At 33.4% G+C, this 27,302-nt stretch overlaps 1 protein-coding gene and 1 non-coding gene across 2 annotated transcripts in view; one reads left to right on the forward strand and one right to left on the reverse strand.

Annotated features, from left to right (window-relative positions):
- Positions 1 to 1,828: 1,828 nt before the first annotated feature.
- Smp_196090 (putative tgf-beta receptor) overlaps positions 1,829 to 27,302 on the forward strand; it is a gene marked incomplete at both ends in the record, with an annotated part of 41,100 nt that continues 15,626 nt past the window's right edge. Inside the window, 9 exons of the mRNA XM_018799588.1 lie at positions 1,829 to 2,498; positions 4,113 to 4,415; positions 6,494 to 6,685; positions 10,576 to 10,726; positions 13,401 to 13,546; positions 15,775 to 16,239; positions 20,812 to 21,941; positions 23,116 to 23,239; positions 24,284 to 24,644. Coding sequence (XP_018651362.1) covers positions 1,829 to 2,498; positions 4,113 to 4,415; positions 6,494 to 6,685; positions 10,576 to 10,726; positions 13,401 to 13,546; positions 15,775 to 16,239; positions 20,812 to 21,941; positions 23,116 to 23,239; positions 24,284 to 24,644 — 3,542 coding nt within the window. The remainder of the gene's footprint in view (positions 2,499 to 4,112; positions 4,416 to 6,493; positions 6,686 to 10,575; positions 10,727 to 13,400; positions 13,547 to 15,774; positions 16,240 to 20,811; positions 21,942 to 23,115; positions 23,240 to 24,283; positions 24,645 to 27,302) is intronic.
- On the reverse strand, positions 26,446 to 26,518 carry Smp_tRNA_01337_Pseudo_TTG.1.1. The gene has a single exon. It is a non-coding gene (tRNA).

Genomic DNA, 27,302 nt, shown 5'->3' on the forward strand with positions numbered 1-27,302 from the left:
TTGTGGGACTCCCCAGAAGTGCGAATCCACGCCTTCGCCTCGCTGAGGAGTCCCACAATAGGACGAAACGGCCGTCCAGTGATTCCAGGTTTTCCCTGGTGGTCTAGCTTCAATTGACTCACGCTTTCAACTATGAAAATACTAAATCTCCACAAAACCTCTTCTACACTATATTTAACACGTTTTCTTAATGAATCCAAATATGTAAACAATGCTTCTTATAGTAATTCTTCATGAACAGGATGAATTTATTATTCGAAAATTTTCGTCACTAGTCATTGTTACAGATAAATTAAATAATGATGTTGCTGTTATTCTAACGCGGAAGGTAGTTTATTGTAATCGCCAAACAACGGATAGCAAATGAGTTAGTCAGTCAGCTACAACGTAGGACCGGGCACATATATGCATCGGTCCAAGTTGCCATACCTCGTTAGCACAACAAGATGAACACCGGATTCATAGAAGTAGTTAATTTAGTGGTGGTAATATGTAAAAGAAAGACTGCATATAAGGAAGAAAGACAGATATGAAGCAATTTTAATCTCACGGTTTAAGTTAATTCAAGATCAAATTTCAACTTCTCAATTAATTGATCTTTAAGTCATTTTATCCGTTAATGCAGATTGTAAACAATAACAATCACTACTTAAAGTCGAATCCGTATATGTAAACAAGTAATTTGAGCAAAAAAGTTAATATTTTGAAAAAAGTCACTGTATATTAGCAATATTTATTCATAGTTGAAAGCATGAGACGATTGAAGCTAGACCACCAAGAAAAAACCTGGAAGCAGTGGACGGCCGTTTCGTCCTATTGTGGGTCTCCTCAGCAGTGCGCACCCATGATCTCGCCATCTAAAGCTTCCAGGTTTTCCTAGGTGGTCTAGCTTCAACTGACTCATGCTCTCAACTATGAAAATACTAAATCCCCACAAAACCCCTTCTGAATATCTATTCAATTTGATTGATTCGATTAATTTTGATAAACATCTTGATAGTATTCATTTAAAATAGTACTGAAATGTCAAAACTCATTTACTTTTGTAGAAATCAGCATTGTTGATCTGTTAGAACTTACGCTGAATTCGATTTTGGTGTATTTTCATTTATAATATATACAGAATATATAAATTCACTTAGTAGTGTTTGTTTGAATCTTCCCATTGATGTTGAGGTGATACGCACAGTATATACATATGCCAATAAGAGACTGACCAGTTGCAGTCCTAAATAACAATGGGAAGATACAAGTAAACAACACCAGGTGAATATAACTTCACCCCATTGCACAAGCAGGTGGCTATCAGGACTCAGTAGCTGAGTGGATAACGCGATAGCGTTTGAAGCGAAGGGTACTGCGTTAGAGTCCCAGAGCGGACATCAACTGTGAGATGCAGGTAAATCAAGCTGACGAGTCCCAAATAGGACGAAACGCGCGTCCTGGATTCCAGTGTTAGCCACTATCCATCTTTGCTTATAATATACTGAATATAGTTAAAATAAAAATAAGTCATGAGATCATTCATCGACTCCTACATTAGAAAGATATAAGTTAATGTGTTCAATTCCCGAAAATGGAGATTCTTTTATAACGTTTGAAAACATTTTGAATAAATAAATAAATACAATTATTTCAACTTAATATCCTCAACAGTAACATATTCAAATATTTAACTGTAGTAATAAATCACTAAATTCAATGATCTGAGTTTAAATTGGTGATTAGATAATTGTCTGAATAAGTAGTTGGCAGGCTTTATAGCCTGAAGTGAGATTTTAGGACCACTAACTAAATAATCACTGATATTTAATGCCAGCTAATTTTAATGATGCCTTTTGTAATAAATTTTTATAGGTCAAGTGAGGTTCAACTAAATATGCATCATTCACACCTCGACTCAACGATGACGCATGCACATCAAAGGTTTTCGCAACAAAACTCAATTCCTGAATACTTGAAACATCGTCATCGCAGAGAACAATCTTCTGGATCTATGACATCGACTAGTCGAGATTTCAGTACATGTCGAGGTATGAATCGCGAGACTGATTATCCTCAGAAACAGCTCACAAGAAGACCGCGACCAGTAAGCTCACATACTCTTAAAGAAAAACATGCTTCCCAAACTAGAAGACATTCTAATTCACGTCATTATCCATATACTAACTTACATGACATGAAAGAAGATAAAAGAAAACGAATAATAGATAAAGAACAATTGTATTCTCGTAAAAGACTTTCAGAGATACAATGCACTAATGATTCATCTGGTTCAACTTCGAATCCAAATAAAAAGGAATTCAACAATCACAGATATTTTCACCATGTACCAATTAATACAGAGGATGCTTATTCGCATAGATGTGAACAAATGCAAAATATGTTACACCATTTAAATCAAAAAAGGAATATGTACAATAACAAACCAATGCAGTCAATGAGCTCAACATATTCGCAACTTAAGAAGTCTAATCTAGATGAAGTTGTTGGTCTCGGTGTGTTTACAATTAAATATAAAACATAGTTAATATATTGGTTTTTTTAATGATAGCTACTGATTATTAAGTATATACATCACAGGGAAATGTGACATACGTCCTAACTCCTTTCGAGCCCTTTTTAAGTTATCATTTGCCAAGTTTTTTCAGTAGTTATCTAGCGAACGTCTAATTATCTAATCGTTCTAGACGGCTACATGAAAATCACTGATTTCATTACCATGGCCATTTAAAATCTAAACTATTTTAATATTTTAATAATAAACTCTATAGACCTATCACTGTCTAGTTGTTACTACTTATGTATTTTATTTTACATTGATTATAAAAAGAACATTTAAAGCAAGTTATTTTTACTTCAGTATTATTCTTCCCTTAATGTATGACCAGCTTACACAGTCTTATTTAGACATTGGTATAAAAGCCAATTACTACAACCTTCAACTAAATACAAAATGCATATAATTTAAAACATTCAACCCCTTTTTGGTTGTGCAATAGAAGGACGAAAGCTTTTCTGACTGTTTGATATCCCACATGACTGATAGACTTCGTCTTTTCACTTCATTAACAGAACTCATTTATTATTCCGTGTGTTACCGTGTCTTGAAATATGAATTTTAAAAAAGAATACTTTAGTGTTATATGTCATACATTATAACAAGATTACATCAGAAAGCATGACGATATTCCTTATAAAAACGTATTGTTGTTCATGTCTACAAATTATAACTATTATTGCTGTTAGTAGTAGGAGTAGGAGTAGAAGTAGTAAGAGTAGGAATGAGAGTAGTAGTGGTAGTAGTAGTAGTCGTTGTTGTTGTTGTAGATGTCGGCGTATAGATAATGAAAGTATAGTTATTCCTTCGTTAAACATTAAGAAATATTTTTGATATCTGACAGTTTGGTTATTTTTCATTATCTAGTAAAGTATGAAACGATTTAATAGACATCGATAAGAAATTCATCAAACCTAATGGGAGGCTAAATTTCTCTGAGACCTAAGACATCGTCGTAGTTAATCATGAATTCTCATCTCCGTTATTATGTTGAGGAGGAATTTGATAATTCTATGAACAGGTTTTGGATTGAATGAATAGAATTACTGGTCAATAGATGAAACTACATACTACGGTTTGGCGGAGTGATAACTGTTTGCAATACGGCGTTACCACTAAATGAATTGATATCAAAGGCAAGACTACTAGGCAGAGAAAGATATTTTCTCTTTATAAAATAACATCCTTTCATGTGAATTACCAAACAAAGGGATAAACATTCATAAAAGTCTGATTGGTGAATGATTCAAAAATACTGATTTCGTAAGTCATGCAATTAAAAATAAATTAACACCTGATTATCTGACTTAATTCTTGCATATCATATAAATTAGTTACACTGTGTAGACCACAGGTACTTTCACAGTTAATTACCAAGATGATGGCTTTTTAAAAACTAGCAGAAGAAAGATCCCAAAACAAATGACTTTTGTAAAAGTCACAGGTTAAGTCTATACTTTCAGGTAATTTAAACAACTATCACTTTGTTTTGTTATATCATATGGAATACATTTCCTATTTTTAATCTGGTTATCCTCTATTTTTGATTTAGCTGCAAACGATTGTCATTTGTTCAATTATCATCCTTATGGATTCAATGGTCTGACTGAACCACCCACTGATTGGAACTCAACTAAATCTCAAACATTTTCGTCATACAACACAAGCACCATAGGTGGTAACAAGCTAAATGAACAACACTGTCAGTTTGGATTGAATACACTTGAAAGTTTTCAACAAGGTTGTTTAACTTCTCTAGCCAGTATGTTATTGTGCCCTCATACAGTGCTACCCATTATGGTTGGATTGTTTAGTAATTTTGGGTCATCTACTGATTATGTACAAAAATTAGGCGGTGAGTTGATTATCTTAGTATCTGTACGTTATAAACATATTGACTGGTTTCAATCTGTTCGGTAAACATATTGTTAATAACTAGGAGATGGATTTAAAAATTTTCATTTATTCTTGTTGACAGTAGGATGTTTGGATGTTGATTACTTCGAAATTCAGTCCCACCTCATTAGCCAGAAGGTAACGTAATTGCTCCAAGGTTATATCGTCTTGAATTTGATTCTTTATGAGATAGAAATTTCTGAGAGATTCTAAATGAAGATAAAGCAACTATCCATTGCCTCCTATTTTGATTTAATGGTTCTAAAACATACGTCAGTATATTATAAAGGAAAGTCAATCTCAAACCAAACGATTTCTATTATCCATTAATTATCACAATGTTGTAATGACTGTGTTGTAATACGAAGACATTCAAAATCTACTCACCTTACCGCTATAACTATTGATGTACGAATTCTTATAAATACATGAATAGATCAATTGTTAATATCATGTGTAATGTTAAAATCAGCCAAATCTACCAAGTGTACATCCGAAAATTCTTTCTAATGAGTTTATAAGTCAACAAATATAATACGTCAGTCGATTTATCATCGGAGACAACATATGTAACCTGGCTAGCATCTTTTGGAATAGTGCACAAAACATCACTTCCAGGCTAACTGTTTGGTTTATGACTTCAGTATCACTCAAAATCGTTTATAAAGAATGTTTCTGTCCTGTGTGGGAATGTTTAAAATTTAAAAGTAAAAAAACCGAAACACATAACTTAGTTCATTTTTGTAATGGTTGTTTGAATCTTCCCACTAATGTTTAGGACTGCAGCTGATCCGTCTCTTATATGTAAATGTGCACCCTGTACGGATTGCCTCAATATTGTCCTAAACCACAAGCAATATAAGCAGAGATGAATGGTGGCTAGCAGTCGAATCCAGGAAGCGCGTTTAGTTCTATTTGGGACTTTTCAGCTGGATGTACCTGCATCCGACAATTGGTATTCACTCCAAAATTCTAACATAGTACCGTTCGCTTCAAATTCCAACACTTTTACCACTTAACTATTGAGTCCACATTGTTTGTTTGAATCTTCCGATTGACGTACAGAACTTCAGTTGATCAATGTCTTATTCAAACGAACAATATAAAAATGAATTAAACTTCGCTTATCGCACAAGCTAGTAGTTATCTCCACTCAGTTGCTAAGTGGACATCGTGATGGTGTTCGATGAGAACGGTATTGTGTTCGAGTTTTGGAGTGAACATCAACTGTTTGATAGAAGTGCATCCAGCTGACGAGTTTCTAGTAGAACGAAACGCGCTTCCTGGATTCTATTTCTGGTTGAAATTCTACACAGTACTAAAAAATAAACAACGTTTTTCATATGTATGTCTAATAACCATTATATCAAGTGATATGGTGTGACTATTTCGGTTCAATATTGATTGAGGTCATAAAATGTTTTCAATTTTATACTCATGACTATTCATGCATCCTCTGAAGATGAATTCAAATGGAAAAAATTATTTCTGCTTAAATGATCTTGTAAATCCAACGGTTCATCATATTTTATTTCAACCCAGATAAAATGTGCACCAGGAACAATCAGAAAAATATATTTGTTAATTACTACTAATGTGGTGTGATCTACTTATATCCTCATAAGTAGTATATAGTGATGGTCAGGCATAGAATGTATTTTGGGCAGAAGATTGATAGGGAAAGAACAGGAATGAAACACAATCGGTACGAAAATGCCTGAACAATGAAATCAGGGAAGACAGACTGATATTTACAGAAGGAACAGTTAAGATTGAGATAACTGATTGTTATTTTGCAAATTAACTGTTGATTGTATGGTTATCAGGATTAGTGAGACAGTTTGTCATTTATCCTTTATTACATTCCATTGTCCCTCACTCGTGTTCTTGTTCACTACACTTATAAGTAAACTTATTCCTTAAAGAAAAGCAGATTCTTCTAGTGAGTTTTGTAAAACTGTCTAATTCTGTGAATTGATTATATGATCATTAAAGTTCTATTTTTGTTTAACTGTTTCATCTTAATTTATATTTCAGAGGAATTAGTTTATTTAAAACAATCAAACCCATATTATTATGATCAAGCACAAATTGGATTTGAATTTTGGCCAGGAATTCTACCACTTATAATTGTTAGTATATTAGGATATATATTAGGCTTATCATTGGGATGGCAATTAGGTTTTGCAGTAGCTGTTACAGCCACATTGTTATATGCATTATTTTTTGGTAAGTTTTAAATTAATGAACATTTTGGTATTTAACCATTACCGATCAATGAAGAAAAAAACATTTTTCTGATTAAGTGTATGATAACCGAATATTCATTATTAATAATAATAATAATAATAATAATAACCAGAAGGGGTTTTTGTGGAGATTTCAGTATTTTCATAGTTGAAATCATGAAATCATGAAGCCAGACCACCATGGAAAACCTGGAAGCACCGATCGTTACACTCTATTGTGGGACCCCTCAGCAGTGCGCATCCACGATCCCGCCTCACGAGATTCGAACCCAGGACCTATCAGTCTCGCGCCAGAGCACTTAACCGATAGACCACTGAACCGGCATCCACCGGTGTTAATGACTAACTCAAACCAATCCACAAAGTTTGAGCAACCGTTCGACAATTGTCCTCAGTGAGTTTTTATCTCACAACAGACATGGTTGGACTTCACTGGTTACTGCTTCTCATTAGAACTCCAGGACATGTATCTAGAATTCAGTCACTAGTGAGCATATGATTATAATCGAATCTCGCGAGGCAGGATCGTGGATGCGCGCTGCTTAGGAGTCCCGTAATAAGATGAAACGGCCGTCCAGTACTTCCAGGTTTTCTATGCTGGTCTAGCTTCAATTGACTCATGATTTCAACTATGAAAATAATAATAATAACATGACACTGATTGGAGTACAGGATTGATATTATACACTTAACATCGATAGTGTACTTAAGAACTGAATGGAATGATATTTAAAAATGTTTGTTTTATTAAGCGAGAGATATCTGTCAATTTTATTCACATACACTACTTACTTACTTACGCCTGTTACTCTTCGTGGAGGAGCACAGGCCGCACACCAGCATTCTCCATCCAACCCTGTCCTGGGCAATATATACATAATTATCTAAAATAAGATTTTTATTTCATTATAAACTATAATCATGGAGAATAAAACAAGTTTTGTAATGAAGAAAATTTCAATTTAAAGGTTATAAAAAATATAGAAATAAGTTCCAATTATTATTATCCTTGTGTACTCTTGCCCCCCCCCCCATTTCCAGTCTACTTGACCTTTTATTTTTATATATAAATGTTCTTAACAAGTATATGTGTGATCAGATTGTTCGAAATGTATTGCGCTAATATATCACATAATTCTGATAAACTTTGTCTTCTCATTGCATTATCGAAATACTATTAAGAGTCAATTGAAGCTAGACTACCATGGAAAATCTCGAAGCACTGTACGACCGTTTCATCCTAGTGTGGGACTTCTCATTATATAGGTATTTTTATTGAATACCATTTTAATTTTGTTCCGTATCAGAAACAAACTTAGTGATTCAGTTTTCTACCTAACGTATATATATATTTATATCAAAGTGCATAACATAAATGATGTTACCAGGCCTAAGATAAAATATTCATAAAACTGCAGAATACCAAATAGATACTTAGTTACAAATAAACATAATGGTTTTAAATACGTGAAGTATACATTATAGTAGTATTATTAAGAAGTGTAGGATGATTTCTTCTTGTATTAATGCACTTGTATATTTAAACAAATACAGATGTTTTAAATCAGATATTTAACCGTTATCCAAACTAACAGATTTTAAAATAGAATATTTATCGACGGGTGTGTTTCAAGTAGTTCTATTTTGTTTATTGTTCATGTCTTTTTATTTAAAGCCATATAACTATGTAATGAACGAATATTCAGGTGTGGAAGACCAGTTCTTTTGTTGAATGCATAGTTACACAGTGGTTTAGTAAAATGTGAAAACCATACATCAAATACATCATTTGCACATCTTTAAGTTGTCTCTTATAAGCTTCATTGTTCCTTCATCCCTCTTGTTAACTAGATCACTTTCGGTTTCATTCTCTTCATTTCAATTTTCTCAACCTTCTGCTCTCTGATATTTTACATTCAACTAGTGTAACATACTACTTATTATCTTCAATCATAAGTAGCATACCTTATAACTGTACAAATAATCAGTCACGCTGAATGATTTTTTGTTTACATAAAGAGATGTTTCAAGTTCCAATGATAATAATTAACAAGGTAGTCAGCAGTAGAACTTTCGAGAAATGTTATTGCTTAAACAAATGAAAATAAATGCCTGATAAGTTTTAATTTAACCAACTGAAGTTGTTCTACAGTATTAAGGTTTTAAAAATATTTATCTACTTTGACCAATGATTGTAGACAGAAAATAGACTTAAGTAAACTATTAGTTTCATTTGAATTGGATTTTAAGTTTTGATTTCTTCCACATATTTAAGAGTATAATTTTAATTTATAATAGCATTTAACATTTCATTGAGAACACTTAATCCAGTCATGTATAAGTATATCACCAGAGTTTGTGTTTCTGAGTATCTTCAATATATTTTTGAAATACTCTCTAAAACAAAACATTTTGTTTATTTAAACACATAAATATTGGTACAAAAGGGCACCAAATATATATGCGCCATACAAATCTCATTTGATTTGTGTGAGGGCTGTGATACTGCCCAGGTGCCCAAACTGAAGCAGGTGGTTTCCTTAGGAGGACACACCCAGAGCTGTTGACCTAAAGATCTGATCCACAAGGCAGTGGAGCATCGTAAAGAAATTTAGTTTCATGGTAGTCGGTGACCAACGATCGATTCATACGCCATTTGTTTTCTCAGGATACTGGAGCCCATGTGCACCATTGGTATGGAATCAGGGTTTTCCAACTCCCCCAAGTGAACTTTCCGTGTCCACCAACCCTGTTAAAGCACCGGACATTCGCCTTTAGTACTCTCAATTACTCGATTTATAGTTAACTCAGTAGTGAAGAATATTCCATATTTTTAAACACTTTCAGGTAAATAAGAAAAAAGAAATCTCACTTCTGATTGACATTAACTTTTGAATATAGATTAAATATGATAAACCCACTTGTATTTTTAATGATTTTTTATCTCTTGTGTGCTACTGTATTGTATGTAATTGGCCCATTCATGAATTTTTGAATCAAAGTCTAGTGATACGTTTAACAGTCATATATTGAATTCCCTGATATGGAATGTTTTTCATCAATAATAATTCATGTTATGCATTTCTATTAAGATATACAGTCTGTTGCATCGCATCCAAAAATGAGTCCACATTTATATTTAAAGTATGGTAAAAGGATTATCAAGCATTTAACAAATTATGATCTACTGTGAATGAAAAGGATGAGACCTATGCATATCTATAAAAAATATGTGACATTAAAACTGATACAATCATGTTTAATAAGCTTGACAGCAAACAATATTAAAAGGCAGTCAGCTCCTTCAGAAATGAATCAATAAGATTTCAAAAACATATTATTGGATATGGAAGACTACTGGTACAATAAGTTTTCTAGACAAAGGTATATGGTCATATTTTAAAATAAACTAGATTACCATGTGGTATAGTAATATGACATACGCAATCAGAGAGTTTTGCAAACATCATTCATAATATATGCAGAGATGGATGGTGGCTAGCAGTCGAATTCAGGAAGCGCGTTTCGTTCTTTTTGAGACTCGTCAGCTGGACGTATCTGCATCGAACAGGTGGTGATCACTCCACAACTTGAACATAGTACAGTTCGCTTCAAATGTCATTGCTACCGAGTTCAAATAGGCACTAGCTTGTGCGACAGGGTGAAGTCTCAATTCATTTTTATATTGTTTGTTCGAATAGGAGATTGATCAATTTCAGTCCTGTATGTAAATCGGGAGATTCAAACAACCAATAAAAAATTACTTATTCGTATTGTACAACTTTTAATATATTCACTGTAGTATTTACATTCATGTTCATTCATTTCACTATCAACTTTGAACAAATATTTACTATCTTCATTATTTAGGTGTAATTATATTTGGAGTTCGAATTAAACATTGGTCAAAAACTATTGAATTAGCTGAAACAATATCTCGTTATATGAGAGGATGTAATTTATTATTTAATATATTATTTTATCGTTCACCACAAGCTCCTCGTGTTGCTCAACCTGTACGGTAAGTTAGTTGTTTGTTAATTTTGACAACATTGTAACGGAATAACTTTTGAAGTCTTTGAATGTTTCTTGAAAATCGAAATGTGTGCTTCTGTGCTGTTTACATAGAATATTTGTAGTTTATAACCGATCTGAAAATAAATAATGCAGAACTATCCAACGTATCCTTTAATGCATACTTAGAAGGGGAAATGATTTGAAAATAGTCACAATTGATTGATCACTGGGTGGTGATCAATATCATGCGTGTCAAGTCCTTCTTAGTGCTGATTGAATGCTATTGATCAAGTTGCAATGTGGCCACTAGTCTAGGTGACTCGACACTGCGTGCACCATGTTGAGATGAGATGGTTGTTGGAGGTGGTTAGCAGGAAACCCTGTACCCGGGTTTCGTGCTACTTGGAACTCGTCAGCAAGGTATACCTGTAATCTTGAAGGAACTGGTGGTCCCTAATGGTTTGAAAATAGCTTTTATTAGCTTAAAAGTTCAAGAATTATAATATCTAATAAATCTCTAACTGAATATTCAGTTTACCGTATCATGATCAGCTCATCCAATTCTCTTTTACTGTGTTTACATTTATTAATTGTGATAGATAGGAAGTTCGCTCTATTAAAATAACCTTAAAAATATATAGATTATTCAGTAGATCTCTTTTAAACGTTTGTTGTGGAATCCTAAGTCGAATTGTAGGAAGTAATGTAGAACTTTTAACAAATAAAATTTGAATCTTATTTTCTTCAAACAACCTATTATCATAAGATTTATTTAGGGTAACAAACGGCGGTTTAGCATCATTACTCTCTAGAGAATTGTAATAATAAGGAATAATAAGGCTCTACTAATTCATGTTGCTTTCCAAACATGATCCTATTTCTTATGTTTTGATGGATATTTTAGTGTTTTAGAGCATTTCTTCAATCAAGTTAAATAGTCTTAGGAAATATTCTGATGTTACATTTAAATTCAAGTATCTTGATCGTCTTAAATTGTAAGTTACGTCAGTTTTATCTGAATACTTTAAGTCATGATACTAATCTATCTATAGGCTTACTTTATATATGTGTCTATTCCTGACACTAGTCAAGAATCTCTTCTTTCTTCTAGATGTCATTAAATTGTTCCCAGAATTTCGCTCTGATATCTGATTATGTAGTTATTCTCAGTTACTATCGAACACTGACTGTGTGTTTCCTGGCTAAACTTTTAAGTAGTATCTAATGTTTTCATTACTGAACATGTCTCAAATCTTTCACTTTTCAGTTTAAAGTTTATGTGTGACAACACATTTTCGGTAGTTTCACATCAATGCGTTAATTGTCTCTTGATATTATTCCATTACTGTTTATCACTAACACTATTTTCTAATAGCTTACTTTCTTGCCTTCTTAACTAAAACCTGTCATATTGCAAACAATAGACAGACATTACAGAATGTAAAACATACTATATAAGTATACTCAAAAAACTTATATTTAGTTCTGTGTTTCAATAGAAGCCTCCAGTCCGTCATTCTGTTAAACTGGTTGAATATTTTTCAAATATGATAATAATCAGGTAAATAAGTAGTACCGTTATTTAAACAAAGTGATAACACTACTTTCAAGATAAAAACAACTCAGTCCATTTGATAACCCTACATAAGGTGCAAACAGAATAAAATTACAACAATGGTTTACTATAATTGAACTAATGAAGCCTAGATGTATGGTCGAAAGTAGACGGAAATCATGAGAAAAGGGAGAAAATCCTAAATCTTATATTAAACTAAGCAACTAGGGTTTGTGAGTGTATATACGTTGAAAAGTTATAACCGATAACAAGCTTCATAAAAAGGAAGAGAATGACGTAACCGTAGTGAAAATAATGATTTGGTTCATAGCTAGTCTACATAATTGAGATTAATATACATTTAGTGGATGAATATCGATGGATCATCCAATGGAGAAGATCACTCAATTACTATTATCTCGATAATAGCAGTCGTTATCACGCTTTCCTACGTACATAGGTAAGGTCGGGAACATTTAATAGAGATTGCTTCTCTAATAAGAAGTAAATTATTGTTAATCATGTGTTAGTTATTTTGAGTGCTTTGGAGACATTTATATTATCTTTCCTATCTACTACGGTATGTTTCACGAGCACATTCTAAAAACGTAGTGACAACTTTTTCGCTTATATTTTACCTACATATGTGCTACCACAAGTATATGAAAATTTATAAATACAACTGGAGGTAACTTTATAGAGATAACTATTCTTTTTTAGAGTGGATTAGTGAGTAGCTAGTGTTATGTAATGAAATAGACTGAGCTGGAATAAGGATTGTTTTTAATCCTTTCCCCACTCGAGTTTGAACAATAAGGGTACCTCATCTAGTGAAATTTAAATAGTGCACTATTTTTTGCTATTGGGAATCTCCATACTCATCAAACCGTTAATTCTTCTATTATTTGTTCTTGAAATCTCCCATCATTTGACTGTAATATGATTAGAGAGAGTTTTTTACTACGATTGGTTAGTAGTGATCTTTAAGATGTTCTCTTCATTATTTTATAATAATTTTCTTCGATTATTCATTTTGCTGCAGAATCCTTTCAAAGATACTAGAAGTTCTTATACTAACCATGTCTTACCAATAGCTATTTCTCTTCATACATTTTTTTGTTAGATTGCTACCAATCAGCATAAATTTGTCCAACTTTTCTACCAGTACAGAGGCAGCAGTACATTTAGCTGAGAAAATGTGGATTTCCATTGAACAAAAATATGGTTGTTTACCTGTTAGATTACAATGGGCAAGTAAAGATGTATATGGTAGGTAAACAATGACTTAAACAATTGTTTTTCATTCTGAATTCTTGGAGTTATTTTCAATATATTATGTCGCAACCACTTAGCCTGAACTATTGTTGTATATATGCTAATTAATCTCACCGAATAACGAACGATCAGCGGCGAATTTGTATATCATAACTGTTATCCAATAACACATTATCAGTAACTGGTTAGTCTAATGAGTAGTAACCAGTTGAGTAGAAATACAAGCCATTTACCTGGAATTACCGTCACATACTAGTAAGAATCATTAAAACAGACGACTCGACCCAAAAAATGAGTAGGAAAATGGACGAACATAGATTTATTGAACAAAAAATAGGACAACCCATATGAACAAAGCATATTAATTTTCTAAGTTATATAGCGAAATTTCGAAAAACATAAATGATTGGGCAGGACTTGCCACTGATCGGTTAACTGGATCATTTTTAATCAAACTACCTAACCCATATGTAGTTACTGCATTTTTTCTCACTTTAAAACAACATATACTGAAAATGATAATTAGGAACAAGAGATGTATGTATCCCTTATATATATAGCTATATATAACTAATGTAAATTTCCAGACTATTTTCATTGTCTGTCAAAATGAAGAAAAAACTAATGGATAGTTTCTACTTTCATGTTCTTACTTAGTACTTGGAATAATCCAATCTTATTCACTTTTTCTTTACTTTAGATCAAATAGGATTTCATCCCTGTATAGTTTTTAGACTAATTTTTTTTTAAATTTGGTTTAAAGATATTTCAAAACGAGATCATAGAAAAAATTTGATGGATTTTTCACCGAATTTCTGATTCCACATATTTGCTAACATTTTTATGGGGGGGGGATATGAGATCATTGGTAAACATCTGTAGTTTTCTGTTGTTGATATTTATGACTATGAATAGTCAGTCTCTACGGTCATATTGTAATGTGGTCTACTTATATCTATGTAAGTAGTATATGGCGATGGTCAGATATAGAATGTATTTTGGCAGAAGACCGATAAGGAGAGAATTGAAATGAAGCGTAATTGGTAGGAAAATGAATGAACAATGGAATTAGAGAAGATGAACTGATATTGTCAGAAGGAACATTGAAGATTGAGACAATTGTTTGTTATTTTGCAAATTAACTGTTTGCTGTATGGTTAACAGAATTGAGTGAGATAGTCTGTAATTTATGCTTAAATACATTCGATTGTCCCTAACTACTGTTTTGTTCACTACAATATATGAATCAAGTATAGATTGCATCGATATAGTATTGTCTCACATGTTATATAATGAATAAAAGCTCTTTTCAAACCTTGAGATTCATCAAAAGAAGAATACTTATACAATAATCATACAACAGTTTGTAAATATTTTAAATTCGATTCTAAAAGCTATCATTACATTTGAATCATTTACTTTATTGATAATACCTAACTATGATTCAAGAAGAAATTCTAATTATTATATATATTGTATATATGATAAGTCTTGCTGATTGTACGCTATACTCGAATCCTAAGCTAGTCTCGTAACCCCCAGGGCTAGAACTACACAGCGACCTGAACACGAGAGAAAAGGCGCAAAAGATAAGAGGAGCACTTTACTCCAAAGGTTCATTTATATACAAAAAATATGGGGGCTGTTATAGTATAGTAGAAGTCCTTGGGTTTTCCTGAAAATTCTAGAATAATACTAAACAGTTGCTTTACTTATTTTCGCCTGTTACTCCCAATGGAGCATAGGCCACCAACCAGCATTCTCCAACACACTCTATCCTGGGCCTTCCTTTCGAGTTCTATCCAATTTTTGTTCATTCTTCTCATGTATGTCTCCATTTTTCGGCGCAATGTGTTTTTTGGTCTTCCTCTTCTCCTTTGGCCTTGAGGACCCCAAGTGAGGGCTTACCTTGTTACGCAGTTGGGTGATTTCCTCAATATGTGTCCTATCCACTTCCAGTGCTTCTTCCTGATTTGTTCCTCCACTGGATGGAATCTGGTTTGTTCTCTCCCACAGTAGAATGTTGCTGATAGTGTCTGGCCAACGGATCCGAAATATCTTGCGTAGACAACTGACTACTAAACAGTGTAATATATATATAATATATTATTATATAATATCAATAGATATTCATTCATTATAGCTAAGTCTTAACAAACTATCATACATTGAAAATTTCCCTACTTAAACTCATTCATTTAAACATTATTTATTAATTTCAGGTGATTCAACGAAAACTTATCGTAAAGTTTGTTGTCTTCCATCATGTATATGGGTATTTGTCAATGTGATCACTTTACTCAGTATGGCTACATTAATTGCTATTGATAATTCATTTAAATCAATTGAAAATAAAGATGGTAATAATAACCCAACTCCAAAAATTGATGGTGATGTAAATACTTTAACAGAAAATTTAAAAGTATTCATTATTGTCTGTGCTGTTATATCTGGATTAAGTTTTCTTATCCTTATTGCTGCTATTATACCAGGTATATTAAAATTGATTAGAGGTCGTCCATTTCAACATCCAATTAAAAAACCTTTTTATCCTGATCTTGAAAGTTATACGGATATAACAATGGATAGTTGTTATGGTAGTAGTCTACGTAAATCTTATCCTTTTCCTAATTGTATTGAAACAGGTCAATGTGGTACAGAACGTGATACAAATTGTTTTACGCATGGTAAGTTTTGTCTAATTTACATTTCATTCAATGAGTTTATCATCAATTAAAAATATATAATAATAGCTTTATTTTAAGATGGTGGGGAAGATTTGTAGCTCAGGTGGGTGATTTTGATGGAGTTTTGTTCTCTGAGCTTCTACCCGAAGTTTGTGCTGATGATGTCGTTCAGAAGGACGATGAAAGCTCCACGACCAAACCATCCAGCTCAGAGAACGAAACTCCATCAAAATAGCTTTATTTTGAAGATGTCAACAATATAATCATTTCCAATTATTTTGTAAAATAGTTTTGAAGTTAGTAAAAATTACTTCTTGCCTCTCCATGTACATATGTACTCAAATCCTATTATTAGCTTTTACTTTGCCTTATTGCGCCCTTATACAAATTGACTATAAATTTGACTATGTTTCATTATTTATTATTTAAACACTTAAGTATTGGTACAAAAGGGCACCAAATATATATGCGCCATACAAATCTCATTTGATTTGTGTGAGGGCTATGATAGTGCCCGGGTGGCCAAACCGAAGCAAGTGGTTTTCATAGAGGGCCACACCCAGAGCCTTTGACCTGGAGGTCTGATCCACAAGGCAGTGGAGCATCGTAAGGCGATGCAGTCCCATGGTGGCCAGTGGCCAACGATGGATTCACATACGTCATTTGTTCCCTCAGGATACTGGAGCCCATGTGCACCATTAGTTTGGAATCAGGGTTTTCCAATTCTCCTAGCTGGACTCACCGTGTTCACCAACCCGGTTAAAGCGCCGGACATTCGCTTATTGTCCTCTCAATTTCGTAAACCAACAATAATGCCACTGTGAGAAGGCAGTGAGTAGGACTTCCCTGACAGAGGCTATATACGCGTGGTCATATGAGAGCATTTGGAGAGGGAGAGCGGACTCTCCCCACTCTTGGCCGTACCAGGGTATTTGCTCATATTTACTTATTGGCCTTTCTGCTTCAAATTCGCTTCATCTGCTTATGGCTTTGTGCTCTATGCTATCCGCTAATAAAACTGTAGTTGCCGCTTCTCACTACCTTCTAATTTCAAACACCGTTAAGGTTTAGATGATAATGATAATTGAGGTGAACGATTAACGAAGCAAAGCTACCACAATAGTAATATAATTCTGAATGAGTAGACAAATTTTCTAAATTCTAAAACTCATATTATTAAACTCTATAATTACACAAGCCCAGACTGAAAATACTTGAAAAAACCGATTGACACGATATAAATAAATAAATAAATCTGCAGGGAATCCAAATTATAATAGTGGATTCCTAATGTTCTATTAGACAGATCGGAAATAAACATCCACCAGATTCATTCCTGATATTACTTTTCTTTTTCAAAGAAATTACTCTTTTTTTAAAAAGAGAAACCAGTAAATTAATTTAACTTCCATTTCTTCGATATATGTTCGCTATGTACGATATTAGAACCTGCCTATCAATCAAGAAAATGCCAATAAAAATTTTTTTTTATTTTTGAATTTTAAATTAAACTATTCACTCCCTCACTTGGTGAATGACATTAACTTTAAAAGTTTAATTTGTTTTCATACAACAACATTGTATTCTATCACATTCTGGCTGTCTAATAATGTTCTTGTCTTGTTGTATCAAATCCCAGTAGTATGTATGTATGTGGAATAAGATTCTTGATCTATCGGTTAAGTGCTCGTGTGCGAGACTGGTAGGTCCTGGGTTCGAATCTCGTGAGGCGGGATCGTGGATGCGCACTAGTGAGGAATCCCACAATATGGCGAAACGGCCATCCAGTGCTTCCAGGTTTTCCATGGTGGTCTAGCTTCAATTGACTCATGATTTCAACTATGAAAATACTGAAATCTCCACAAAACCCCTACTGATTCTTGATATGTAAAATTACTCCTGCAGTTCAACACAGTTATTATCAATTTTATTAATAATATGAACTAATTATGAGGATACGTTTTATAAAAAGATTATCCCTACCGTCCATTTGGATCACTTGAAACTAGTTTTCATGATTTAAAACTCATTCGGCAAAACTAAATTGTTATTACTATAACTATTATTACACTATCTTAGTCCATACCTGAGAAACGATAATAAAATGTTAAACTACCATGAATGTTCATGCATCTTGACTACAACAAGAACTCACAGTAACTAATTTTAAATTCGTCGAAACAAGACTTAGGATCCACAGTGGGAACTGGTCACTAGGAACGCGTCATAATTGTATTTTATATTAGGATATTTTAAAAAAAATATAAATGAAAATAGGTGTTAAAGAAAAACGTTCAATGTGCTTCAGATTGATCATTCATCATACAAATTATTCGGACTGTTTTAGTCATCTCAAAGACAAACCTGTTACATAAGTCTTTCAACAAACTAATAATGAATAACTAAACAAAAGTAGAGTTATAGAAGACTTACCCTAAAAATCATCCCTCCCTTATTTGCAAAAAAAGTCTTCATTAATGACCAGCCTTACAAAATCCAGTTAACCGTCTTTTACTGTGATAACTAACGGTTAACACCACACTACAGTTTTGTTGTTGATTCCAAGTTACTGAACTAATTGTAAAAATTACGTTATGACCACATATGTCTATAAATCAGTAACTTCATTATTCATCAAATCGACAAGTCTAACAAGCAATGGTCCACAAGCATTAAACACTTTCAACACATTGTTTTGTTCCGAAACATTTAATCTTCTAACTGTTCAGTAATGAATGTGTTTATAATTTTAACTTAAGGTAGACTGTCCCATCTGTTGTGTCTTGACCAAGCCGTCGCCAATTGTTATGTATTGTTCAAGGTCGTTGCTAATTTGTTATGACTTTACAATTAAACAAGGACATAACTCGCGCGAATTATCCACCAATAGAAATACGACTTCTACGACCTTAATACTGTGACAATGACGTTCGATTAGTATGAGTAATCTAGCGTCCTTATTGGTCCTTAATCCGCCTAGCCCGTCCACTTGAGTCCAGAACACCAATAGCAGCTTCTGTTATGCGAATCTATGTGAATCGTTTATTTCAAGCATACTTTGTTTATATATCAGACAGACAAACCACATCACACCATAAAATAGAAAATAATATTTGTACAAAATCAAGCCAAATGTGGCTGTAAGCGTGGGGTATAATGATCAATAAACTGAGTATAATTTAGGAACAGTAAATCGTATAATAATAATCCATAGGTCAAAATAAAGCTTGCAATAAGATGAATATATATATATATAGATAATCTAGTTACTGAATAGTTATACAATAAGAATATATATAGGATTATCGTCCATTTATAGGTCCCATAAGTTACCCAGACTTATGTCTTCGCTACGATATAACACCATCTTTAATAGGCTCCGAAAAGATGGTCCATAATCCTGAGATATTTTTCTTTAAAATTACTTCTTTTTCACAACGCCATTATTATTCACAAAATAGAAACTAGCATATGATATAATCCTCAAGTGAATAACTATGTAAACGCCATGATAAAATATTCACAACAGAATGTTGTTCTACTGGGAATCCAGCCTAGTTTCTACACTCAAAAATTTATAGTTGAATTTTAAGGCTTAGTTTCATCACTTCATCTTTTAGTTGTGTATATGTAATCGAATTCAGTGCTAAACACTCTAAGATTAATTTTAGTATTAAAGTTATATAGATTTGAAATATCTTTATTTTGGGATTATAATAGTAAACTATATCACACTGCTAACCTTGAGCGAGGTCATAAGTAACCTTGATAGTAATATGAGAAGTTTTGTGCAATTTTCACAATTTAAATCATGAATGGATCTTAGACCAACATCAAAAACCTGGAAGCACTGTGGATGACCGGTTTGTTCCAGTATGGGACATATCAGCAATGCACATACAAGACTTGACATCAGAGAGTCAAATTCAGGACTTTTGGTTTGACGTGCTAACGCTTAACCTCTAGACTTCTATACTGTAAAAATAATGCTGGTAATCGTATATTTCTTATCAGCCTTAGAAGATAGTGACAGTCTAAAACAAGGGCCGTTAGCTAAAAAAAAACAGGTGTACTGTTTTCATATGAATGGTTAGCATTTCAATATTGTTAGTGGAGTCCCAGAGTGAACATCAACTCTGAGATGCAGGTACATCAAGCTGACGAGTCCCAATTAGGACGAGACGCGCGTCAAACTAGATTCCACTGCTAACCACTATCCTTCTTTGCTCACAATGCTTGCGAAGTAAGGCTATATAGAGGCAATACGCACAGTATGCACATATGCCAATTAGAGACTGACCAGTTGCTGTCCTAAACATCATGAATGGGAAGATTCAAACAAACAATTCTAAGTGAATTGTTAGTGGATGTTTTACAGCTATCCTTAATGGTGTTCCTCCTCCTTACACAGTAAAACTGTTGAATCTTGATTGAGTTATTTAACAACATATTACTCATACAAAAAAATTCTTTGTATCATACGGTTTATAAGATATTTAGGTGTTATTCACCAGTTTTATAAGTTGTCTAAAAGTTGATGTTCTGTTTTGTTATTTTTTATTGAATATTTAGGAGGATACTATAACAATGAATCAAGGTCATTTTTAAGTGGCTCAAATAAATTAACATCAACTGCATCAATGGCTGCAGCGGCTGCAGCTGCGGCTGTTACAGCAGCTGATCGTCACTGGAGACAAATGGAAAATGCTAAATATACTAATCATCATCACCATCCACAGCAAATGCATGAACGTGGTCAATTCAAGTCTAAAGATGAATTTGATCTGCAGGATAATCTACAAAGAATCAATTCAAAAATGGATACCAATTTCAGTGGCCATGATGATGATGATGAGGATTCCAGTGAAGAATCAAAACAATCTGATTCAAATGAACATAGTTCTAATGAAGATGAAGAAAGTTCTCCAACTGATGGACCATTATTTAATTCAGGAGAACTTTTACTAAATGGTGAAAACATTCCAAATTCAAATCATGGAACGTTTCTTAAAAAAGACCTGTTGGGAAATCATCAAAGTAAGGAGTATTCAAAATCAATAGGAAATAACAAGCGAAGAAAGACTATATCTATTGAACGTCAGAAAAACGAACAACTTCTGAGACAATATGTATTGGATGCTTGTTCAGTTTTATCTATGTTAGACCGTCGAATCGGTGGTCGACAAACTCGTTTGATAATATGTGTTAATGCGATCGCTAGGACAGTAGAAAATTCAGCATTGAATAAAAAACTTTTGGATTTTATGCATTTGTTAGATCATATTCTAATGAAGCCACCAACCGGGGGTAAAAGTTATGATGTCCCTTTAATTCTTGCTCCGATTGGATCTACAGAAGGTGTGATGAATGACATACCACCAACAGTCTGGGTACCTAATGCTGTTGTGATCATTGCAACTAATATCTCAGGTATCAATGCCAATAATTCAAGAGCACATACTCTTGATTCAGTTAGTCTGAATGATCCTAACCAAATGCACCGAATGTCTTCCGCTTTAAGATTATCTTTGTCAAATTCTTCAGGAGGATTCAATCCTAAGATTTGGTATTCTATTCATCAGTTATGTCACTTACCCATCTACATAGAAAATGAGCCACTTTGTTTCAGAGTATATGATCAAACCAACGAACAACCATTTATTAGTCCTGCACGCTCAGCATCAAATATACAACAATCGCATGTAGGTTTCAAAGTAATTGTATGATAAAATACATTGTTTTCAAAATAATGATTCGTCTAACGAGTTTTATATTTAAATCCGGTTATATAATCCTTAAAAATACATCTCTTCAGTTCTTTTCTGGTTAGCTAAACTCTTTTCACAAGGGGGGTTGTGGAGATTTCAGCAATTTTATAATTAAGATCATGAGTCGATTGAAGCTAGACCACCATGGAAATCCGGGAAGCATTGCCTGACGGCCATTTTGTCCTATTGTGGAACTCCTCACTAGTGCGCATCCACGATCCCGCCTCACGGGATTCGAACCCAGGACCTACCAGTCTCGCTCCAGAGCACTTAACCGATAGACCACTGAGCCGGCCGGCATCCAATGGTGTTAATGTCTAACCTCAACCGATCCACGAAATTGCGGGATCGTGGATACGCATTGCTGAGGAGTCACACAATAGGACGAAAGGGCTGTCCAGTGCTTCCAAGTTTTCCCTGGTGGTCTAGCTTCAACTAACTCACATCTTTAAGTGTTAAAATCAGATGCCACTGACAATACGTTTTCGAAATAATTTTCTGTATAGGCTTATTAATAATGAATCAATGTAAGTGATATGATAGAACAAGGACACTGTATCATACTCCGATATGTGAACTTAATGTTTTCCAGTGCTTACATATTTCACATCATGTTTGCCATCTATTTCTACAATTACAATCCATAGTTCTATTAGATATAGACTTAATTACAGGATCCTAATGGGATTTCAAAGAAAATCATCTTCATATTACCGACTGTTATGTTACTAACAGTAACTTTATTTACTAAGCTACTTACTACAGATAAAACCATCTTGTTTTACATGTATTTGACACACATAAGAGCTACGACTACATCATTAGTAACAGACAAAATAGGATTTTTTTTTAAATTTATGTTGTAACTCCCTATGGTAATCAAAATTTAACGAGTCGACTATTTTTTTTTATCGAAAGTGGTTAAAGCAGATAAAATCATACTGCCATTAATATGTCGAAAAAGAACACCTAATTTTCAACTGAGGAACTAGATTCCTGACTTCATTTCATTGATAAATGTTCTTGATACCTACCACATACATGATTATATTCCAAGCAATTACAATGTTATGCTTCCCATGTAATATACTTTTATTTTATTTTCTAGCAAGAGAAAAAGACTGAAGTATCACAGCCAAAATCAATGATCGATCTTTATGTGGGCAAACATGATTTATTACATTTTAATAAAAAAAGATTTCGTCATCTTTTGACACTGACAGCTTTTACGGGTGGGTGTTTAATTTAATTTCGATTCAACATATTAGTTATTTATGTTTATGAATATACAATCATGTATCTGTTAGTCTAGTAAAGTATGAATTTCTGAGAATTGTATGAATCCATGTTGGTATTCAAATGCTTATTTTAAGGCGATTATACCCAATCCCATTTTGAACAAAATCCATATCAACTCACTGAAGACATTGGTGAATGGTTGCTCAAACTTCGTGGATTGGTTGGAGTTAGACATTAACACCGTTGGATGCCAGTCGGCTCAGTGGTCTAGTGGTTAAGCGCTCGCGCGCGAGACTGACAGGTCCTGAGTTCGAATCTCGCTCGCGTGCGGGATGGTGGATGCGCACTAGTGAGGAGTCCCATAATAGGACGAAACGGCCGTCCAGTGCTTCCAAGCTTTCAATGGTAGTCTAGCTTCAACTGACTCATGATTTCAACTATATAAAACCGATTATGTATAAATTGACAAATTTTTGGACAAAAAGTACATGTTCACTATCATGAAGTCATGTTCTGGTTGGAAAAACCACTTTTAAGTAAATAATACATTAACTAATCTAGTTCACCTAAATGCTTACAGTGTGGGAAGCTTAACAACCTTATAAGCAAAGATGGACAGTAGCTACCAGCGGAATCCAGGACGCACGTTTCGTCCTATTTGGGACTCGTCAGCCAGATGTATCTGCATCTCAGAGTTGATGTTCACTCTGGGACTCGAACCCAGTACATTTCTCTTCAAACAATATCGCAGTATCCACTCAGCTACTGAGTCCTGATATGCCAACAAGAGACTGATCAATTGCAGTCCTAAAAATCAATCGGAATATTCAAACAAACAATACCAAGTGAATTCTTAACAACTTTATTTACTTCACAATCAACTGTAATCATTAGCTTAAAGTTACTCACGTTCAGCCTTATTAACAAATCGTAGCATGTCATTGGAACTTCTGAAGGTTTATTCTAAAGTAGCCTTTTATTGATATTTAAACTATCTCCTATTTTTTGAGAAAAGATATTTTTTTGCTTTTGTTCAGGTCGTATGGTGAAACTGGATAGATTATTCACCCAACGTATTATTTATCAAAGTGGTCAAAAAAGTTTATCATATCTAAGTGCTTTACAATATTTTGCTAACGAACCTTCATTAAATACACTTATGATGTGGTTATGCTTTTTAACACATTGGCCATTTCATGCTTCATGGTTAGGTGTATTTATTGAAAATTATCAAAAATGTGAAATCAAAGAACGTACTAATTATTTACTAACTAATCAAACTTCACGTTCTCAACCTGAAGGTCTTAATCGAACACTAAATGATACTAAACCATCACAATTTGGACTGGAACAATTAGGTCCAAGTTTAACTGCTCTATATTCACGTGTAATAAAAAGGTATTGAAAGACATTTTTAAATAGTTCAAATATGATTTTCATTTTTCGCTTACGTTTTACGTAAGTACATGTTTTCAAACCACTTTGTAATAACTCACACGAGATCTGATACATAAACCACTTGAATGAAATCAATGGTAATTTTGCAACGAATGGGAAAAGGTCACAGGCTTGTAAAATCGGTGTAGAAGAATGTCTTAGATATTCGCAGAAACATAAAAACCTTTATAGCTCCTACCAAATTATAAAATCATTCAATTAGAAGATTCCAGGGTTTTGCTTCTCTCATTTATGATTGGCATACTTGAGAAACATACACCATTGTATTAAAATTCTAAATACCTAGTTAGATTTAAATATTCTTTCCACACATTTGCCACACCCTTCCTTGATTTGACGTACCCACTTGCTATTGAATTCAAATTTCTGGTGACATTTTGGCACTGACCTTTAAATGTTTCCTTAATCATAAACGGTTACATTTGATCCATCAAACTTCTGAGATCAATAATCAGTAATACTGTTTACATACCTGGCTTACTTGATCTAGACCACGTTGGTAGGGTTGTGAATGCATTATACTGAAGAATTTCACACTGAGACAAAGCTGCTATCTAATACTCCCAGGTTTTTAATGGTTTTCCCTTAAAGTTAGTTCATGGTTAACACCCTCCACAAACCACTATCATTAATTATGTTCAGTAGTCTGGAAGATATTTAGTATAGAAGAGTTTGTTGTCATATACAATAATAACCGATGACAAAAAAAGTAAATATTATTCTTAAATAATGTTTCTAATGCACTGCATTTAGCTGTTATATGCATCGCGTATTTCCATGATCAGACTTCTTTTTTAAAAGACAACAAGTATTAATACACAATATGTGTACATGGACATAATTATCAACAAACATTTCTTTCCATTTTGTGTGGGGAAAAACCTAAAGCCTAGGGTGTGTATTCTTACACTTGCTAAGGTAAGTGTTTCCGGAATTTAGTATAATAAAAACACAATGTTAATGAAACTATGTAAGTCTTTCACACTAGTTCACCCACTAATTTCCATTCTTTATCACTAAATTGACTGTTATTTACAACACTCATCCTACACTGCCAGCACAGGCAAAGGATATGTCAGTATTTGTAGATTCATCTGCTCCTACAAAAATATATCGACCTGGTAGGTTCATTTTCTCCATTACAACAACTGTTCAATATGACCAAGTCAAAAATATCCTATCAAATGTATTGTATTGGATCAATTGATGTAGAAGATTGAGAGAAGTGTAAAACTCACCGTTATGTGTAGAATGCTAGCAAATTTTCCAAGGTTTTCCAGAATCCGTTTCCGAAGCGTGGCATTGGTCTAAATTCTAGTCACAACTCTCGCAATAAACGTGTCCACATAAACACCACTAATTTCTTTCCTTATCTTTATTTGACCTTTGCCTACCATTCAAACTAATGATTTTCTCTCACCTTGTCAGATCAGATCAATCCCAATACAATCTCCCGATGTACTTTTATTATTACTAACAGTCTTCATATCGATTTTTAGTGACTAATCTATCTTGTTATTTATCAGATAAAATACACGTTCACATTACCTTCTAAACTAGATACATAAACTGAATTCTTTCCAACAAGCAATTATGGCTAATATTACCATTTTTAAGATTTGTAATAAATCTATTTTTCGGTAAGCAAAGATCGATAGTGGCTAACAGTGGAATCCAGTTTGACGCGCGTTTCGTTCTATTTGGAACTCGTCAGCTGGATGTACCTGCATCTCAGAGTTGATGTTCACACTGGGACTCGAACCCAGTACCTTTCGCTTCAAACGCCATCGCGTTATTCACTCGGCCACTGAGTCCTGATAGCCACTTGCTTGTGATCTATTTTTTGTTATGTTCTATTAAGTAGAAAACTTGTATTTCTGACGTTTCATGACTTAATGTAAACCACTTCTTCAGAATAAATAAACCTTGGCATTAATGCCTACAAATCCATTGATTTTTAAAATTTGTAATTTTAAATATGATGCCACATACCTGTACCATAATTCATAGTTTGAATGTTCCTACTAAAGATTTTTGTTTTTAGTTCTAAAGCCTATTAAGAAATTATAGAAACTACGTTATTTTTACAATCCCCTATCATTTAGTCATATATATAGGGTTTAATATAGGAAATTTTTATATTATTTGACTCGATAGAACTGTCGCTATTTTGTGAGGAAGTTTCTTATTTTTTTATCAGAGTAGAATAATTATTGGAAATCTGTAAACATGGGATGATTGATTCAGAACCACAGATTGAGTTAAGTTAAAACTATAAAACACATGGATTCCGACGTAACGATTAAGTGCTATCACGCTTTCTAAGTGAACTGAAGCTTACATGGTCTATACAATCAGTGAGTATGAAATTAAGAAGAAACAGCTTTTCAATTAACCTTAATCTTCAATGGTTGTTTAATAAGAGTCAGTCTATGGTGTTAAACTATATAATTTAATAATCTCTAAACCTCTTATTATTAAGAATTAAGACGAAATAGTTTTTTAGGTACATATGCCTTTTTAAAAAGTTGTAAATACTTACGAAGCTAACTGGATAAGTTTCCTTCTCATAATTTTATAAAAACTATGAAATCTGGA

This window comes from Schistosoma mansoni, chromosome 3, assembly GCF_000237925.1.
Source record: "Schistosoma mansoni strain Puerto Rico chromosome 3, complete genome".
In the NCBI taxonomy this organism is placed as follows: domain Eukaryota; kingdom Metazoa; phylum Platyhelminthes; class Trematoda; order Strigeidida; family Schistosomatidae; genus Schistosoma; species Schistosoma mansoni.